The sequence below is a fragment of the Topomyia yanbarensis genome, chromosome 2 (assembly GCF_030247195.1).
Source record: "Topomyia yanbarensis strain Yona2022 chromosome 2, ASM3024719v1, whole genome shotgun sequence".
Lineage (NCBI taxonomy): Eukaryota > Metazoa > Arthropoda > Insecta > Diptera > Culicidae > Topomyia > Topomyia yanbarensis.
In genome coordinates this window covers 168,380,993-168,402,746 of record NC_080671.1, presented here as the reverse complement: position 1 = coordinate 168,402,746, position 21,754 = coordinate 168,380,993, and the positions used below count along the sequence as shown (strand labels likewise).

At 38.2% G+C, this 21,754-nt stretch overlaps 1 protein-coding gene across 5 annotated transcripts in view; it reads left to right on the top strand.

Annotated features, from left to right (window-relative positions):
• The window catches only part of LOC131682067 (acetylcholinesterase), a 28,866-nt gene extending 7,489 nt beyond the window's left edge, over positions 1 to 21,377 (top strand). For 4 of the 5 annotated variants that reach the window (XM_058963246.1, XM_058963249.1, XM_058963248.1 and 1 more), the window contains 7 exons: positions 2,029 to 2,838; positions 8,780 to 8,915; positions 9,594 to 10,025; positions 17,622 to 18,548; positions 18,608 to 19,042; positions 19,101 to 19,270; positions 19,830 to 21,377. In XM_058963246.1, coding sequence (XP_058819229.1) covers positions 2,588 to 2,838; positions 8,780 to 8,915; positions 9,594 to 10,025; positions 17,622 to 18,548; positions 18,608 to 19,042; positions 19,101 to 19,270; positions 19,830 to 20,412 — 2,934 coding nt within the window. In that variant the 5' untranslated portion in view covers positions 2,029 to 2,587 and the 3' untranslated portion in view covers positions 20,413 to 21,377. Of the gene's footprint in view, positions 1 to 2,028; positions 2,839 to 8,779; positions 8,916 to 9,593; positions 10,026 to 17,621; positions 18,549 to 18,607; positions 19,043 to 19,100; positions 19,281 to 19,829 lie in introns of all 5 variants that reach the window. The other variant, XM_058963251.1, reaches the window with a different exon arrangement.
• Positions 21,378 to 21,754: the final 377 nt, after the last annotated feature.

Below are 21,754 nucleotides of genomic sequence, written 5' to 3'. Positions count from 1 at the left end.
CAATCAAGGCTCTTAGCTCCGACAAATCACGGTCCAAGCTGGTGATCGCGTGCCGAACCCAAATCGAAGAACTAAGCATTGTCAACACTATCTATGTCATCACCTTGTCTGAGTGCCCGGACATTTTGGTATTATTGGAAATGAATGGGCTGACAAATTGGCAAGGGAACCTCAACGATTGACTTCGTTGGTCCTTCGACATGTTGGATAAGAGATAAAATACGGCCATGGACATCGTCCGAGCACCGCAATTATTGGAGAAATCCATTAACGTATCGCCAAAGGTATTTCTAGAACAACCGTGCCCAGTGATTTTGAGAAATCTCCTACATTTTTAAAGATTTCACTGCGGCATGCTAACGATGGCTTTAACCGGCCACTGCAAACTCAATTATCACATAACAGCCTTTCAGCGCGCTGAGTCATTTTCGTGTGATCATTGTGAATCCTACTACGGAACCTCATATCATCTCATACGCAACTGCCCAGCAGTATCGAAATTGCGATTTCGTGTTTTTGGCCGTCCTTACATATACGACACCGTGTTTGCACGACTGAAACTCAGAGACATACTAAAGTGCCTTATCCAATGTGGTAAAGAACTTTAGGCTTATTCACAAGCGATTTGAGCTACTATCCTTGCTTTCACTTAGGAAATGATGAGAAGACACGGCAAGGCACTATATACGCCTACATACGGGGAACGTGCTATTTGAGCCAATATATTCTGATTCCTGAGGAATTTGAGTTTGAAATGGTCGGTGTAAAGCCAGACCGGACTAAGTGACATGTATTGATTTTGAAAAAAACGAGTTCTATGTTTAAATCGCAGCATCCTTTACGTTATAATTTGAAATGAATTTTTACCATAATTCTTGTTTATAGTAGCATATTTAAAATCTGGTAAAAGTAGTGCTATCATTATCTCATTTTTTTGTAATATTTCGCGACTGACTTAACACCGACCAAATGCTGATGTTGGTGGTACATTTGCAATTATTAACAGATTTGTGCAATTAATTAAATCTCCACTTTTATTGTGTTTGCAGTTTGAGTGAAATAGTGTATGAGCGGAATTGCAAAATAGTAGTTCTCCAAACTAATTTTCATAGAAACTTTAAACACACAACTAGAACGAACGGACGTTCAAACCGGACTGATCCTTTGATGTTATTAATCTCTTCTAAGGACAATCGATGCGAAATAGTTCAAACATGATATTAAATTGTAATTAGTGTTCTGTTTAGTTTAGTACAAAGAAGTTACAAATACACGGCAACATAAAATCATTAGAAATTGTGAGCTTTCCGTCATACAGCAAATCTTTTTAAACTCGTACAGAAAGTACCGCTGTTCCCAACCAAATAAACATTAGACTGGCAAATTGTCGTCGCCTTCAGTTTCGCTTCTGTCTGCCCGTTCGAGTCTCTTGACGATGAATCAACAGACTGGCTGAATATTCTTCCTGGTTAAATATTTACACATGCTTACCCTCAGCAGGTATACAGTTACGCGGAAAATCAAACTGTGTTCCGTTCTGTGTTGCAAAACAATAAACAATCATAGCATACACCGGTAACCTACATTCTCAAGGTAGTTTTGTTTCTGTCGTCAAGGTAAATAGCATATTCAGGTGTAAAAACGTAACTATTGGAGATGCATAGGAAGTAGTTCAGCAGTATCAATAAACACTCGGAGTAAGGGTCAGCAGAGGGCCAATATCAATAACCGTGAACTAGATATAGACATTGATAGAAACTGATAAAGGCATCAAGTTTACTGATATGGTGTTTGAAGGTTGATCTATCAATTCAAATTTCGACAGTGATAGATAAGAGTAAACGGAACGCATATTTTCTAACCAAACTTTCTTTGGCTCTTTGTTAGGCTAGGTATTTTTGGCACATCAAAACGGAATGATTCACTTAGCTCGCTAGTATGTCCATCGCCGATCTCGAAAATCAACTTCACCTGACTATGTTTATGCTACCCAATCTAACCGACTGTTATTGCTTGTTTCAATTTCAGATTACTCATCGATCGTCACGTCGAGTGGTGGAAGCATTGCAGCGAGTATTTCATGAATGAGTAACAATTACCTAGAAGTCAACCTCAATTAGCACACATACCGACGCATACGTTACATCAGTAGTGCTCAGTGCGGTATAATGTGACTGTGAAACTCGAGGTGGCACTTAAGCGAGACGCGTCACCTGTGGTGCTTTGTGTTGGTGACTAATCACCTTATTCGGTTGCAATCGCTATTCACGTTAATGGCTTGGATCGTAAATTCGAACCACTGACGTCACGGATTATGTTATGTACTACTGTTTCAAAACAATAACCTTGAAACGACGCGTAAATTTAATCAGAGTGCATACGAAAACGGGTTCATGTGTGAGAAACAATTACTAATCAACCGCTTATTAACTCAGTGAAATTCTTCGCACACCTGAACCTTAAGTTGTAGCTGAAATGTGAATAATAAGTTATACCTCGCCAAGTGATGCAGATGTGGTGTCTGTGGAGTTATTCCAGTGCCGGCTGATGCATTGCGCTGCTGCAAGTTGTTCAAAGTGTGTTAAACATGGCTGTGGCGGTGAACGGACGACGTCTAACTTCAGTGAAAAGCGCACGTGCCACATCTTATTGTAGTGTACGAAGAAAGTGTGTTCATTTAAGTTCTGGTTTAAGCGTACTAGTTTATGCAACATTCCTGCTGTGCTGTAGCATCTGTGAGGTCAGTGGACAATATCATACGACGCGAGATCCGCGGTGGTACTCGCGGGAAGGAGATTACAGCTACCACTTGCCCAATCCTGGTGATCCAGATTACAGGTATGTGCTGCAGAAATTTGAACTAAAAGGTTTACTACGTATAAGAAGCATATCTCTCTTTCGGTGCTAACCACTAAAGGAGTTTGTTCGGTACCAGTTATGGGTGAGTGGAAACGGTGTAGCTTCAATCATTTCGGCACTTTCTTACTTGCCTGTATGGATTTGTGCACAATGCATTATGTTCTTCATCCTATTTCTGAACTCATTGCACTTCGTGATGTCAATTTGCAAAAAATGGAATCGCAATACTTACTCCTTCGCAATGTTCTACGATTATAGTTTCCAAACCGTGGCTACCCGAACAAAGTCAAACATCGAAATTACATTAAATCGAAACCATGTCTTGATGTCAGCATCAATTTGAAATTTCAATTTGATTTCGGTTTATGAATAACAAATAATATAGATAGAAATTGAGCATTTTCTGGTACTACTAGAGAAGCAAATTCGCGTAAAGACAACTTCCTGATTGGCGATTTGCGGCAAAACCAAAATTAGTCATGCGACACCTATGATTCAGTTCATGAACTGGCAAAGTGACACAGTTTGCTTTTTTTCACCCGCAAGTGAGTCGTAGCTTACAACAAAAACTTCATTTTCTTATCGGAAAAAGCTTACCACTGCCAAAATATGAATGAAACTAGTAAGAAATATAGTTTTATTTCAAATTATTCTGAAATTACAGCCATTTGCAACTATTTGGCTCATACATTTCTTCGAAATGTAATCGGGGTATTATTATGGTTATATGTTATTGTGGTTATTATTTCCTCGCGTGATCTGGAGAGTTTCATGAATTTACACCATCTCATGAAGGTTTAGCTTAACTTAGGAGGAACGGGAAATGATGTTGCGGCGGCTACGGTGCTCAACAAATTACATTTCGGAACAGTACGAATATGGCTCTGCGAATAATATTAGAAACGACTATGTTTTACACCCTTTTCGCAAGATGTTTATTCATCATCTTATAAAATGATGGTTCCTTCATTTTCATAAATTATCAACAAATTTATCGGTGATTTGGTGTTTAAAAGTAATTTTTTTACCAATGTTTACAGAAAATATATGCACTATAACAGCACAGAATCAAATCAGCAACACATTGCGTCCAGCGCTATCTGTGAGCGGTTTCAACGTGGAATCGCCAATACTGTTCGGTATTTAAGGAGCATTTTCATATTCTAGTTGTAAATTAAACCTTTGAAACGTGATTTAAATTGCTATACTGACTGTTATTTTAATCGCTCAATTAGCCAGCTGGCTCAAGGCATAACAGCAATAAGACAAAATACTGTTGCATGTTTCGCCATATGTGTAGTTAACACAGTTAAATCGTTATCTTGCATATATTTGTGAGGGAAAAGAAACATGTACCAAACTGTAACGTTTGCTATTGTATACTCGATCTGTACGTAAGAGATACAAATGATAAGCTCTTACCATTGAAGTTGAGCAAAGCACATTCCATTTTTTTCTATTGAAAAATCTCGGTATACAGAAGATTAGCCTGTCGCGCTAAAGAAACCGAAAATAATGACTGGTAGCACATGATTAACTTTTAATATATGCTAACATTTGACAGCTATAGTGCTCAATGGTCAACAATATTATTAACGTTGATCGAAATTGTTTTGACCACGAAAACACGATTTGCGAGCTATAGTGTCTTCAGCAAAGTTTGTCTATAAAATATTCCCCATCATATTAAAGTATTAATTGGGTTAGTAATCCCCCTAAAACTGAGAAGCAAATTTTTGTTTGATCATTTATGAAAATAAAAAAAATCACTTTTTTCAAAAAAACTTTTCTGGGTGATTTTGTAGAATTTCAAAATGTGCTAAAATTTTGTTTGGCATAAGAAAATACACAATTTTTGTTATGCACAAATCAAATGAAATTTAAATCAAAAGACACATTCTTTCGTGACGTTACAACGATTTGACGAATCTTAATTCGACAAATATATTATAACTTTATCAAATGAACGCCTACATCAAAACTTATTACAGATTCAAAAAGTAGACAAAATTTCATGAAAGATTCAGTGAACATTAACTGAATATGTTTTATGACCGATAATGTAACGTTACAACGCGTGACAAATTAGAACTTTCAACTTATTTCAATAAAAGTCAAATCATCAAATTCTAGTATATTCAGTTTATGTTGATTTAATCTTTCGTGAAATTTTGTCTACTTTCCGAATCTGTCATAAGTTTTGATGTAGGCGTCCATTTGATAAAGTTATAACATATTTAATGAATGAAGATTCGTCAAATCGTTGTAAACCTCACGAAATAATGTGTCTAGTTTATTTCTATCTCTTATATCTGTGGAGTTATCGAAAGTTTTAGTGCCAAAAAACAACATTTTGGTATGAAATAATACTTCAATCCATAAATTTCCGCAAGCAAAGCCATATTCATTCGAATCTATGAAGCAAACGCTATCAAATCCAGGGATAACCATTGTTGCATGCTGCATCTTTCCTGTAAAAAAATATATTCAAAAAACGACTATAAAACCCTTTTATAAGGCCATTACATCACACATTTATGGGTAAAATGAGGAAGTATGAAGCATGTTGCTACATGTGGAAGAAGTAGGACGGGGAGGGGTTAATAGTTTGTGTTTGAAGTAAAACATAGTATTCTTTATCAGAAAATATAAACTTATATTTTATTTTTCTTTTTTGCATTTTGCTTCAACTGCAACATTAGAGCTTCCATTTCCCGACGGTTTTCAGCTTCCCGGGATTCGGGAAGTAAATAAAAAATTTCCCGGGAAATCCCGGGATGTCGGATATAATATCAGAAAAATAAAAAATGTGTTGTTTCCTTGAAAATAAAAGAATGAATTTAAAAATATTCAAATCTGATTGATTGCATGAATATCTGTCCTCAAACAGTTGTCAGAAGATGCCGATTTGACGGACTACACAGCATTGAAGCATTTGATAACTCGTCACTCAGTTTACACAATATCAACTTCTTTTGAGTGATTTTTCTTTGATCAATTCTGATAATCACGATTACGATTGAGACGATATCCTGAACGCAGCTACTGGAGATAATATTCAAAATTTAAATTCGTTGCAGAACATTTAGATGGGATGAGATCAATTTAAGGCAAAGCATCTGTGGTTACCTTGAATGAAATTATTTAGCTGCTGCAGGGTCATGTACGATCAAGTGGAAAACGTGATATATCGAATCCGTTCCCGGCACAGTTGGATCAGCATCACTCCGAATTGAGATTGAATCATAATAAAGCGGATAATGGGCGAACTACGCAGCGATGGGTGAAGTCTACTCTCGATTTCCTGTTACAAGCGAATATCCGATTGCTTACTCTTAAGGAAATTCAAAAATACTGCATCCTTGAAAGAGACATTTGTCGTTTTTCATTGAAAAACACCGGGGCAGTATATTGCACTGATTTTGCACTTTCTAGCAGAAGTGGGAATGAAACACGTCTAGTTGCTTGCTCTTCTGCTAGAAAATGCAACACCAGTGCAATCCACCGCCCCGGGGTTTTTCAATGAAAAACCCCAATTGAAAGAGTTTGGATAGCAGGTTATTGGACAGATATGGCGTTCTGTATTTCTTTTCATACAAATTTAAATATCCCGGAATGTATAATTCATAAAATAAAATTGATATCACAAATCCAGTATAACACGTTGCATTAAGCACGATATCTTTACGAACCATACCAATTTTTGAAAACAAAACAAACTAATCGATTTTTTTAAAGAAATCATCCCAATTTCCGTAACTAATCTCTATATGCAAAGACTTGCATTGAAGATTTAGTTATTAAAATAACAAAGAACTGTTTCAAAATCTATTAATTGGTTCATGGGTTGCGGGGATATCATGCGCACCACTAACGCTACTGTAAAGAAATACTTCGCGGTAATAGTCGACGAATTTGTCAATTTTGGCATGAAAACATGAACATTCTTTAGCAAAGACTTGCGTAAGGTTTGGGCACTATACTTTAAAAATAATACTACCCACTCCAAGTGCTTGCCGGTCGAGATATTGCCTGCAGTTTTTTGCAGAATGTAAGTTTGTAAAATAAATTAAACATCCTTTTTCCGAGATTCTTGAATCCCGGGAATGAGAAGAAACACGATTTCCCGGAATTGCGGAATCCTGGGAAAGCCAAGAATCCCGGGATGGAACCTCTATGCTTCATTGTAATACTTGAACATAAGCTTATTGTCGTTTTTTCATGCGTCCTTCTGAAATTTTATCAAAGATGGAATTATCTCAATTTTAATTTACAAATTGAAATATATTTTTAAATATATCATTTGTGAAACGAAAAAAACTTTTTTTCTCAAGATCGATAGTTCAGTTGCTTTCGAATCGCGCATAGGGGAAAGTGAGGCAATATCGCCATGTGGAGCGAGTTGAGCACCCCCGTTTTCAAAGAATCTATGAACAATTTTCGATTTTTTTGTTTGCACGAATGCTCCGGCAATCACCATTAGATGATGTAATACTTCTATTGCGACATAAAACAAATCATAAATCACAAAAATACAAAAATCTGACAGGATGCCAAAGATCTGAAAATGTTACAAGATTCAAGCTATATGAAATAAGCATTCGCATGACGTATGTGTGCGGTAATTGAAAAATGCATATATTTCCGGAATATTTAACGTCTTTCTAACTATTTCAAACAAAGTCTTGTTAAGATATAACTTTGTAGTTTCCACAAAAAATCTGCGAACATAGCTCTACAGCATGGGGTAAAATGAACACCACGCAAATCTCATATGAGTTTATGCATTAAATTCTGAAAAGTTATTCGTATGTAATAAATGGAAAATATGATTCTTATTAATTATAAGTGAAATAAATTTAAAATTTTGTGATAAAATATAATCTTTTGCGACATGATCATATTGCCCCTTAAGATTGCTTATATTGGCCCACAAGGTTTTTATCAGGCCAAAAAATCGATGATTACAAACAACGATTATTTTCAAAGATTTTGCATTTTTTCAGCGCGTTTAATAACTGCATGTGAAAAATATGTTGTATACTACCAATAGAGGGAAATTTGGGATTATTTGTATGTTTTGCTGCAGATATATTTGCCTTCAACCTTTGCCTCACTTTCCCCTACATTGTTAAATTGGCACGGGCATATTCAAGTTAAAAAGTGTTTCACATTCCTTTTTCAGCATATGAATATTTTTTACAACTTCAAATGAAAACGAACAAAACATTATTTTAAACCACAACGCTTTATTGGATTCTGTCAGAACTCCATAGTTGGCGAGAATTCCGTATATTACTAAATAATTGTGTGAATCTTGAAAAAACAAATTGAAGTACATTCTGAAAACTAAGCAAATGTATGAAAAAGTAGTAGGGTGATGAGCCTATTTTCACCATACTAAGATACCATACTAATTCGGTAATTACAATCAATGGAATGCGTAAAAATTGACATCAATCGCTTTGCTTCGTTGTTAAGAACCAATATAATAACACAAATGCGTTTAAAACAGTAAAATTCTCGTGTTTGAGCACAATGGAAACTCGAATCGAGTGCCCCGGCTTCAAATGGGTAGGGTGATAATAGAAACATGGCGCAAATAGGCTCATCACCCTAGTATGGAAGAGTTGTAAACAGTGTAATTTCTAAACGAATATGTTTGTGCAAAAGAATGTCACGTATCCGCAATTAGAATAAAATGGTTCAGTCGGCACGTTCCCCATAGTATTTAGAGATTTATTTCGTAGCGCAGTTACATTCGCCTTGGCATCAACTTCCGCTCTCATTATTTTCACTCACTTGCTCTTCGATTATCTCATTCACTTCGATTTCTCGTAACACATACAATTAACTGACCCTGACTTCCGTACACTCTTACCTGTAAGGTAAATATTTATCTGTATCTTTTCTGTTTCAGGACCTACACCTACAACAATCGCCGATACGGGTTTTACCAACCGAATGGCTACGGTCAGCTTTATCCTGGCCAAAACAAACCAGGCCAGTATCCGCAAAACACAGGACTGGGAGAAGATCGGTTCAAGTTCGACCCGGTAAGTAAAAAAACTCACAATGTCTTACTGACCTATATCACTCGAAGCATAAACTAAGAACATGAACGGGTGCATTGTTCTAACTGCTGGGTCGAGTCGTTTTACACGTTACGCGAAACGGTTGGTTTGAAACGTACTTCACATGGTTTACAATCTGTAAACGATTTATTTTTCGCATTCATCTCCCACCATAACCAGTAACGAGATTCAACGAGGCTCGCAAAAACGCTTTATGTCTGTACGTAATCGGCAGCAGTGTTGAGCTCATTCGCGGCACTTTTATGCTCACGTTACCTTCGTCTGAGCATTTAGTTCGCATCGTTTAGTGCGTACTCATGAATGCATCGGTTGCCTTGTTGAATATCCCACATGGTACTTTCCATCTCGATCTTGTTGAAAGCAAAAACATCCCAGCTGATATAACAATGCTCCCCTTTCTTATCGCTTCACGTCACGAATTTCCTAACAGGCGGTACTCTCGATTTTATCAACGGTATCTCGAACAGCCAGCCTCGCATACCTACCAGGCTCGCAAGTGCGACGGTAGGTATGCGAGGCTGGCTGTCCTCCTGACGGTATATGCCGTAATCACGAACAGTTGTTTGTCTTCCGATTAATTTCACATGTTTTGTCGACTGGCTTACTTTATGGCACGTATAAATGTTTCCTCATTCGCAGACCAATCCAAACAACGTTCAGACTCCGTTCCCGGGGGTGCTCGGCGGTTGGCGAGAAGATCTGCAGGGTAAACTGCGCCGTGACTCACTGCAGCTAGATCGCGATGTGTTTGTAACCACCAACTACGGGCAGGTGCAGGGTTTCAAGGTGCATCTCTACGACAATCCCGATCCGAAATCATTTTACCGACCGTGGCACAGTCCGGTCGACCGAACTATGGGTACCTGCTCGACGTTCCTGGGTATCCCGTACGCATTGCCACCAACCTTCGAGGGAAGATTCAAACCTCCGCGGCAGCATCGTGGCTGGCAACTACTACAGGCGGTTGACTATGGGCCGGCCTGCCCGCAACCGGTGCAGTACACTGGTGCAACGAAGGGCATTCGTGATATGGATGAAGACTGTCTTTACCTGAATGTGTTCTCGCCTAATGTAAGTACCGGCACAGATAATAGATTAACAAATAAATGGATTAGTTTTAGCATTAGTTAAGAAAATCCCACCACGAGACAATATTATCGAAACGTTTAAAGAAAAATTGTTTTCCTTTCTTTTGAATGACAAATGTGTTGATTTGATGTGCATCGATGCATGAATTGCATCAGAACGTTTTCCATCGAGAAGCTAGCACTAGCAGGTTGGATACAACCGACGCCCTATGCAAAACTGACTCAGACATCATTTCTTTAAAAGTTCAATAACTTCTTTTAACATCGCCAGATTTACTAGTAGTCTTCAACAAAGTTGTAGACAATTAAATTATATTTCTTATTTTCACTTACAGTGATAATACGATGCATGCAGTACCGCCTAGCGGTGAAAATGCGAGTTAGTGGGTTTTCTCCATGCAAATTGTCGAAAAATCCGATGCAATCTTCAGGCACGTTGGTCCGGTAGCCAGACTTGTCGGATTTCCTTCAATTTTAGTGCAAGTGCTCCAGGTGGGACAAAAAATCGACTCAGGGGTGGGCCGATTGAGTTTTCAAAAATTCATTATTTTTCTGAACAGTTTAAGCACTACGTCTCATTGAATATTTAATGCTTGCCCATCGCAGAACTGCTGAAAACTGGTCAAAAATAATAATCTCGCGTGTGCGGCTTTTATCCCATGGCGTATTTTCGTTAACTTTTGACGTTAACATATCTATGATTAATCCACCTAATAGAGAGACCTGAAATCTACTTGTTCAAAAATTTAACATTCGGGATTGGTGTCATCGGCAAAGTTTTAAAAAATATCATTCCAAAAAAAAAAAACTCTGCTGAACACAATCTCTTTCTTTTTATCGAAATATGGAATAGAGGTTGGGCAATTAAAAAAACAATTTTTACTTCATAATTATTTTCCTGCAGTTTCTATTGATTGAGAGTTTTTATTTCTCAGCGGCTTCTGGTAATTTTACGCAAAATTTGGCGAAACCTGCAATATTTTTCACTCAATTTCTCATCACTTTTGTTTTTTGGTGATATATAAAAATTATCCACTAAAATTCTGACTGACTGTTCGGCAAAAAATAAAACAACATAACCGAACCTCGCCAAAAACTTGCAAAAAAGTACAGCAAATTATCTGTCAAGTCGCCATTTTAAGAGGGAAAACCTTGACGCAACGTGTTTGCACATTGCAAATAATTGTTTGGCTTGCATAAAATTATTTGAATTTTCAACAGATTTTAATGAAATCAGTAATGGTGAATTTTTCCGGATCGTCATGATGTTGGCGGTGGATGCTTGATTAATGCAATTGTACATATCGCGACTTCGGGTAATGAATTTGGCGCAAAGAAAAAAAAACTGAAATATATCTGGTATGAAAGTGGAAAGAATTCAGCGTTTACAAGAGGAGATCTGAAACTTTTGATAACATTCATCTCCTGTTTTGTTTCTACATTTTCGGCCTTTTGTGAACAAATGAACTGTTTGAAAATGTTCTGTGGGTACAAAAACCATCATTGTGTATCTGTAATTACGCATTAAATGATTGGGGTGGTCAGCTGTTTTCGGCCGCGTCCCTTATCACTTATTTTTATAAAGTGATTCATCAGCAGTGCTACCTTTCAAAACGAACCGTTTCGTTATATTTTGAATTGCGCTTATTTAATCGTATATAATTTTAAATGTTCTTTGAATTGATAGCATTGTAAGGGAACACGTATCCGCCGGTTGATGGCAATCTAGCTGACATTTCTTTAGGCTGAGCAAACTAATTTCTTTGTTTGTTTAGTGTTTATTTGACCAACTTGGAAACTAATCCACTGGGTATTCAATACGCGTAGGGAATACGCATGGTATTGTCTGAGTGAATGATGAATTTTGAATTATAACGTAAAATAAATTGTTAATAGAACAAAACGTGACGAATTCGGTGGATAAGGCATCATTCGTGAAGCTAGCATCCGAATTTAACATTTTGCACCGTCATAAGCTTCCGATGTGTGTATCAAGGCGTTGTGGATCGTGCAGTTTACAACATATTTTGAGCATATACAAATCTGTATGACACATGCAAATATTATGCGAATTTTTAATGCCATATTTTTAAAAACATTATTCCACTGAGCCTGTAATTATTGTTATCAGAAGTCTTGAATCATTTGGATAAACGAGTTCGAATATTACCCCACATTAAATTCTCTCAAAATTCTTTAATTTACTTGTTTAACAGAATTCTGACAGAGAATCCCTCATATATTATGAAACAAACCCTAGAAAAAATTGGAATCGAGACGGTTCAATAAGTTGACCCAGAGAAATTCAAAGATCTCCATTCTAGAAAAAAATGAATAACTTTCGCAATTTCCATCCGATTTAACCCAATAAGTGCTTATTTTCATTGGTTATTAGCAGGCTTTAATTTTCCATAGAAAATAATTTTTAGGATCGCTTTATCTTGCCCAAAATATTGACCAAACGCTCATTTTTCTTCAAAAAATGACGAAAAATTTAGAAAAAGTTCAATAAATTCGTTAAAAACGCCAGAACCAGTAGTCGCACTGCACCAAAATTTTCTAGCGATCGAAAGTGAATTCAATTTCCTTCAATTTAACATTATAATATTTTATATCGATGCACTACAACCGAAGATATTTGGATTTTACTGAACGTGCTTTTTATTGTAAATGTAAAATTCATTTTTTCACTGTAACTCGTAAACTGTTCTACTGTAATTTTTTTGGACCTCATTTTCGGATTCAGCACACGATTTTAAATTGAAAATGACCACCAGCTTATTTAGTTCAGAAATGCTGTAAACTAGTGTAACCGAACGATTTGTCGTTCAAAACCCCAGTAAAATTTTACGGCATCTAGTAACTGAAACTAAGTGTGAATCGACTGCAATAGTTTTTCCGGCTGTTCAACCATCTAGGAAAGCTGTCCTTCAAAGTCATCTTCTTTCTCTGAACAGTCTAGTGGTAGTTTCAAATGGCTAAGAATTACACCACGGAGCTCTTGTTCTGGTGGTAAAAACCCACCAAACAGGGCACACCAATTCCATAGTGTCTTGCAATCCGTGCTATTGTTTAAATTATTGAGTGGGTTAAAAATATTCTCAATTGCGAGCGGAGCCTAGGAAGAGGCGGAGGAACTCCCCAGTATACTGCATTACGCAGGGGAATGTTCGCTCTGAACACCGAAATTTTTTGGCCGATGATCGACATTATGTAGCCAGATTTTTGTTGATTGGGCGTTTGCTGAGACTTTCGGCTGACGGTTCGTTCGTTGATGTTTTGCTGGGTTTTGATTGTTAAATTTCGATGTGTACAGACGAAGCTGGCCAGAGCCCGTGTAGCATCCGACCAAGAGTTAAGCAATTGGGTTCCTGCTCCCATGCCGTAGAAGGCGACTAGGAACAGGAGCCCATAAGTCGGAGACGGGCATAGCGTAGTTGGTAAATCGATTGCCTTGTATACAGCTCACCTGGGTTCGATTCCCAGCCCCGCAAATAGGATTTGGAGATTTTTCCAAAAAGAAATTCCTCTAAAAAGAGGCGAATGACACTAATATTAAAACCTCTATAATCAAAATTTAAAAAAATTAAAAAAAAGTCAAGGTGTAGTTCCGTGTCGGGGACTTAATGACTGGAAGATCTAAAATATGCAAGTCGTCCAGGAAGCATTTTGAGTTTTGCCCCCTATTGTGTTATGCATATCTCTGGCACAGTGGACCGTTAGTTTCTTTCAACCTGGTATAGCTAGAAACATGCGTTTACATCCCAACTTGCCCTGTGTCCTCTAGTTGTTGTGCAATATATGTTGGAAATGAAATGTATAGCTTTCTAATCAACAATAGCTAGAATAGCACAAATTAATCTCCAGCCTTAACGTACAGACACTATGAATCTATCTAGACTTATATTGTTCAGTATATCTATCGAATAACGAATCATCTCCTTCTGATGATTTCAAAAGCATTGTATCATATTGTAGCAGAAATGAGCTTCCGCTCATTATCGCCAATGATGTAAATGCTCATCATTTGGAGCAGCTCAGACATCAATCTGAGAGCCTCTGAACTGAGGAGTACATAAGTAGTGCAAATCTTCCATATTCAGGAGGTGTTAGACATAACGCTTTGCTCTGAGAGAGTTTCGCATGAACTGTGAAATTGTCAGGTTCCAAATGAAACTGAGCCGTCTGTATCCGATCATGAATATATGTTTTTCGACCATCTTGATGTCACCCTCAATATGGTAGCATATAGTCATCCTAAATCTACAAACTGGGACCTCGTCATCTCTGCTTGGGAAAACTATGGATATTTTCCAACAATTAGTCAACTAGACAATTTGGATGAGATCATGGATACGACAAACTTGTTCATATTAGTATTCTACGAAGAAGCATGTCCACTTCGTACTGCTAAATCGACTTATTGAACCCCTTGGTGGAGAGCTGAGCATGAAAGAATAAAAAAGATATGAAGAACTTGGAGCCGGCGGCAGCGCGACAACTCCAGCACTTTCCGGTCAGCTCGTAGTACATATAAGAAATGTCTTAGATCTACTGATCGGGCTGGCTGGCAAAGCACTAATGTCTCCAGTCTGAACGAAGCTTCTCTCGAACATCGAAAAAAAATCAGATGAACTCCTTAAAAACCAGAGAAGACGTTTATGTGACGGGCAAAAAAGGTATTCTAAATTGTCTCTTCGACGCACACTTCCCAGATTGTATCGATCCGGAGCTGAACAATTTTCACAGATCTCACTCTTATGATTCGGACTCGTGGGCGTTATCACGCACATTGATTTCCACTGAATCAGTCAAGTTAGCAGTTTACAGCTTTGCTCCAGACAAACTGTCTAGAAACAATGGAATCTTTCTCGTGCTACTGCAAAAAAGATTTGATATTCTCAAACTTGCCTCGAAAAAGACTATGCTTTCTAGTCTTGCTACCGGGTGTATCCCGAAAGCATTGCGAGAAATAACTGTTAGATTTATTCCCAAAGGAACGACGGTCAAGAAGCCAAAAGTTTTAGGCCTATCTGCTTAAGTTCGTATCTTCTAAAAGCTTTGGAACGGATAATCGATCATCACATCAGGAACGGCCTTCTCGCTTAAGCAATTGCATAGGGGGTGTTTTTGACCATGTGTCCTTCCAGTCTATTCTGGAAGCGACGCGCGGTCATGGGGCAACTGTATGTGTCTCGGGTTGGATAACCGCAATGCTTAGTAACCGTCTTCTTTGCTCGTCACTGAGGCAGGCAGAGATAATGAAGTTGAGTATTTCCGACTGTCCTCAGGGTGACGTTCTGTCACCTTTACTATGGAACCTGGTTGACGACGACTTATTGAGGAAACTCAATAAGCTTGGATTTCCAACCTGACGATTATCAAAATGCGGATTACTGGACTTTGCATTGGAATCATCTTTGACTTCCAACCTGAATTCAGAGTCAAGAACACGACAATTGTAGGTCAAACAAGAAGCACTATCACGTGCATACAGACTGTTTACTGGGCTTTAGAAACGTTACCATGTCGGTGTATGCTACCAGTCATACACGACTGTGTCACAAATGGTTACATGGGGTGAAGATATGTAGTTTTCCTAACAAATCATTCCATGTAAAGATTCCCTCTCGAGAGGAGTGGTTAACTGGCTATATGGACAGACAACAACAAACGCATATGTCATGTTACACTGACGTGCTGGTGCTTGTGTATACTGTCGTGAAATGAGATTGGAACAATCTCACTCACTAGGTAGATACTGTACTGTACTCCAAGCCAAAATCTTTGCGTTTATGGGCGAGCTACAATCGGCCCTTCAACAGAGCTTGTCCTGCAAAGTTATAAACTTCTGCTCCGATAATCAGGCTGCAATCAAGACACTCAGCTCAGACAAATCACGGTCCAAACTAGAGATCCCGTGCCGAACCTAAATAAAAAAACTAAGCATTGTCAACACTATAGACACTCATAGTAATAGACCAGCGAAGGTACTTTTATCGAGCCAAACGAACTGTCAAAATCCGGAGCCAAACGAGCATGACGTCATTCAATGCAAACAAGCAGAACAAGTATTGCGATTTTATTTAAAAAAAATATATTTTGTTATTCACAGTAGGCTTCATTTTTCGTGTTCGTATTAGTATTTCACAATGTTATTTTGAAAGATATTTATTTTGTTCAATATAACTACACAAAAAGTATTTTACTTATGCTCTTTTTCATAAACTTTGTGTTTCTGAAGAAATTGGATTTTTTTCTTTCTTTTCTCAATTTCTTGTTGCTCAGTATCAAACATATAACTTCTCTTTTGATTCATATATTGAGCCACTTGAAAAATGATTTTGATAAAAACAGATGATCGAATACAGTCGAGCACGTTCGAGCTTGCACATTTTTGGGTGATGCCAGTTTAAAATGCTTGTTTTTCTAGTTTCCAGTTTTGCGGTTTTTACATCCGCGAGTCTATTACTATGAGTGTTTATAGTCAACACTATCTAGCTTGTCTGGGTGCCCGGATATTCCTATATTACTGGAAATGAATGAGCTGTCGATTTGTCAGGGCGGGTGCAGCGATTGACGTGGTGGGCCTGAGCCCGCCCTACCAATTTCGGCAAGTTGGATAACAGAAAAAATACGATTCTGAACTTCGTCCAAGCATCGTAATAATTGGAGAAATCTTACAAACGTGTAGCCTCATTTACTTTCCAAATGAAATTATAATGTACCTGTGTGTTTTAAGGAAACGCAGGAGAATGGATTATTATTAACAAACAACACATTTTGGAATTTTGTATATAAGCCTAAAATGGTGATTGAAGCCAAGGGGGGAACTAATAACTTCCAACTGACTTTATTTCAAGCAAAATTAATTTGTGATTTTATATTGCACCGCTAAATTTTATTTTAATAATTATATGCTTAGAATACGTGCTAAAAATGGACCTGTTATCATAAAATAATACAGTTACCTACGAACAAGAAGAATAGAACTATGGTTTAGAAAAATGTTTATCCTTTGAATTTAACCTGTTTAAATTGTGAAATTATGTTCCAAATTTCTGAGGTTTTTCGAATGGATTTTTATTTGCGTTGTTGACTGTACCTTTCCAATTAAAGTAGGCGTGCTTACGCCTGAAAAAATCAGATCAATCCTTGGATCAATCGGTGCATCGACTATGGAGATATCGTGCTCATCGTAAGCAGTGTAAAAAGTGGCGTACGTCTTGGTGCAACGACTGCAGTTTCGTCCATTTCTATTATTTTCACATTTTTTAACAAATAAATGAAACATGACTTCTTAGTTGATTTCTGTGAAGTTTTATCTGAATACTTTTAAAAAGTCACAAAAAATACTGCACATTATTGTGGTCAATAATATAATCCGTTTATCCTATACTTTATATTTAATACCGAACTGTGAAAGAATTTCTTTTGTTGTAATAGGTAACTAATAACAATCTTTAATTTACCATATTAAAGTCAATAGTTGTATTTCCAAAAAAAAATATTTTATAATATTTCGTTCTCAACCCCTTTAAACATAAAATTCTCAATATGTATTTATCCCTTTCGGCAGACTCAATCCGGAGTTGCTCAAAAATACCCGGTGATGATCTACATCCACGGAGGTGAATTTGTTCGTGGAGCATCCAACACCTTCCCCGCTCACATGTTGGCAGCATTCTACGAAGTGGTAGTGGTTTCCTTCAACTATCGTCTGGGTGCACTTGGTTTCCTTTCGACGGGGGATGAAAATTCACCCGGAAACTATGGCATCTTAGATCAGATAATGGCCGTTAGATGGGTGTACGACAACATCGAAGCGTTCAACGGTGATCGTGACTCAATAACACTGTTTGGGCCAGGAGCTGGTGCAGCATCCGCCGGTTTGCTGATGGTAGCTCCCCAGACGAAAGATATCGTAACAAGAGTGATAGCACAGTCCGGATCGGCGGTGGCTGACTGGGCATTGATTGTGGATAAGTACCGTGCGCAAAATACGAGCAGAGTGTTTGGACAGATGGTTGGATGTTCAATTGAAACTTCGTGGAAGTTGGTAAACTGTATGCGGCAAGGTAGAAGCTTTTACGAGCTGGGAAATGCAGAGTTTGCGCCCCATGTGGGATTATTTCCTTGGGGTCCGGTGCTGGATATAAACTTTACCTATCCGGGAGATGAATGGTATGAAGGATGGAGAGAACGGGATTGGCATTTCCTATCTGAAACTCCTGAGCAACTGATCCGAAAGGGTCACTACAATCGAGGACTTCATTACATGAGTGGAGTTACACAGCAAGAGGCAGCTTTTGTGATAACTCAAAATGAAACACTTGCTCCTTATTATGAAATAGACGAAAAGTTTTTCAAGCAGAAGGTTTGGGAGTTAGTTTACCGATATAATTATACGCTAAACCTAAATGGAACATATGAAGCCATCAAGTACATGTACACTCATTGGCCAGATCCCAAGAATACTACGTTCATTCGAGAGCAGTATATCAATGTAAGTCAACCAAATTATTTAATGCCTGTTATCCATATTCAAGAATACATGTCTTACAGCTTCTTTCGGATTTCCTGTATCGTGCACCAGCGGACAAAATGATGAAACTTCTCGTGGAGCGCCGGGTTCCGGTTTATAGTTACGTCACGAACACCACTATAGAGGGCCTGAAGCTTGCTTATTGGCGTAAGGTTCCACATGACATTGAACACTATCTCTTGACGGGTGCACCGTTCATGGACGTCGAGTTCTTCCCGCGGAAGGCACGCTTGGATCGACTAATGTGGACAGATAACGATCGAAATATGAGCCATTTCTTCATGAAGACTTACTCAGACTTTGCGCGCTACGGCAATCCAACTCCTCAGCGGGTGCTTGGATTGCACTTTGAAAAAGCCATCAACGGAGAGTTGCGGTATTTGAATTTGAACACAACTTATAACTCTTCTATTATGATGAATTATCGACAGACGGAGAGTGCCTTCTGGACACAGGTAGGAATGAATAGCTTTGATTTCCGGTGTAAACTGACTTTCTTTGTTTCTTACGCAGTACATACCAGCCGTGGTTGGAGTCCTCGTTCCTACATACCCACCGTCAACAGAGTTCTGGTGGGAACCGAAAGAACCGTTACAGATTGCGTTTTGGAGTATGTCCGCCGCCTGTATGCTACTGCTAGTAATTGTGGTAATTTGTTGCATACTGTGGAGAAACGCTAAGAGGTACGGATAGGTAGGAAATTCAAAGATCATTTTAGCCTGCACCCTGCAGCTGAGTGGTGTTGGAGTAGATTGCATCACAATATTTATGATGTTTATTAGATTCAATTGCTAGCTTGTACTACAAATAAGATGAGGGAACCCTGAGAATAAGAATCAGAACTAAACATTTTTAAAATGTGAAAATTATAACCTTAGATATTTTCGTTAACCTTGTCGTTTGTTCTGTTACGGATTTTCGTAGCTCGTATGCAGTATTTGATTAGCTGTGGGCGTAATAAATCCGTGCAAGGGTAGTTCAGAACACCAAGTGCCCCAATTCTCACATACCGTCGCACATTATACTATTACACAGAACGATATATCTAACAAATGATTTCCGAGAGAGCAATCCCAAGCTGCACCCAAAGAATTAATAACATATTTTGTAGAGCCACTATGATCATTGAAGTTAATATTTAGTATAGCTACTAACAACAGCTGCGAATCCCAATTCACAACTGCGCATCCATGCACTCAAAATGCTTCTGATATACGATAACAGAAATTTTATTATTTCCAGGCAATCGGACCGGTTCTACGATGAAGGTGTGTTTGTAGTTGACAACCCGGAATCCGAACGCGAGATCGGAATCGACAACAATGTGCTGCAAGCCCAGCCACTCCGTACACGGGACAACATCTACGAGTATCGTGACTCTCCATCCAAGTATGGCAAACATCCGCCTACCGATGCCGCCTCTATCCGATCTCCTAGCTCGCTGGGAATGACTCAAATCACCGGGAAATCCATATCCGGCAGTCAAAGCTCGCTACGCAGTGCCATTTCGTTGAAAGAATCATCGACAACCGTCAGTCCCACTCCGAGGTCCGAATCGAACTTCGATCGTAACATTAAGTACGCAGAACGGGGAGTAGACACCGAAATACACAAAAACGGCAAATATCCACGATCGGATTCGAAAACAACGTTGAATAATACTACGTCGAGGGAGTTTGCTACCAGCACACCAGTAGAAAGTGTTTCCAGATCTCAGCAGCCGACGCCGCAGCCAGCAAGTCGAGGAGGCCGTCCAGGCAATGACCGAAGCAACAATGCAAGTCGAACTAATTTAATCGAGGGAATTCCTCAGACCGAAGTTTAATTGTAAATACGAGAATTTATTTTAATATAGACTTACAATTTAATGTAATTATTCATAACGATCGACGTTATGAAATGCCACGCATCCCCATCACAATCAATTAGAATCAACCTTGATGATCATAACATATCAGGTTAGGTTAGGTTAAGTTAGGTAAAATTAGATCTCTAAGACAATCGAAACCGTACTGTAGCAAGATAACGATAAAATCTACAATAGATTGACATTAGGCTGTAAGTGAAAAGTTAGCACCAAGTGCCTTGCTATTCAAAAAATCATATTTCCGAACCATACAAATTAGTTCGTAATGATTTCGATTAGATAAATGACTCACGAACTGATGCAGGAACTAAAGTTGGGAGTCGAATACGTACTGAATGTTAGGTTAGCTAATTGTTTTATGTTTTGTGTATATTACTGTGCTGTGCATGTCCACGTGTCAGTGTATCCGTCCAATTTTGTTTAAGTGTACCGTGTTAACGTTTTCCTCTGTTGAACCATGTCTTCACAGCGCAGGTGGTTAGTAGTCGAACAGTTTTCAATTTTCTGTTTAGTTTTTAAGTACTTATTTCGTCTGTATGTTCTTTTGCTTCTGCGATAAGAAATAATCAAAGCAAACATTTTAGGCCAAACTGTGCAAATATTGTTACTCTTAAAACCGTACCCAATTAGTGAATGTAAATATTTATTGTCTTCCATTTTATGCATTCCAACATAATTTTCATGTAAGCCTACTTTCATCTGTTTGGCACTATCATTCGGTTCAATTTTTTTTATATTATAAAACAAAATGGTAAGCATTTATGAGACGTGTACATATAGTGATGCTTAGAAATGATTGATTACCATTTAAGTATTATTGAGTTTAGTTTTACTACACAAAAAGTGTGAGATAGGCGTTTTAAGCAATGTTCTAAGAGTTTAGCATAATTTTCAAAAATATTGTAAATTGAATGATCAAAATAAATATTCTTATAGAAAAAATATGCACGTTTTCATTAACTGCCTCTAGGATTGAAATTGATAAGAACGAGAGACGAGTAGAAATGTAAAACAGAAGATTTCGACAAGACACTGTTCGTCGAGGTTTTTTGCATAGACAGCGGTGGTACGCAGGTTTGTGCCTTGCCATGATTTGTGTTTTCATCATTTCCTGCTGGGAAGGGATAAGGAAGATAATGACAAAGTGAGCATAGATAATACGAAGTATTCTTCACTCCCAAGGAAATAAAAGACACTTCTCGTTTAGTGGATGTATCAACACCCCCGAGGGGATGATCATGATGAACATGATGTAGTGAACCCATCATCAGTGCAAGGCTACGCCACTGACTGAAGTTGC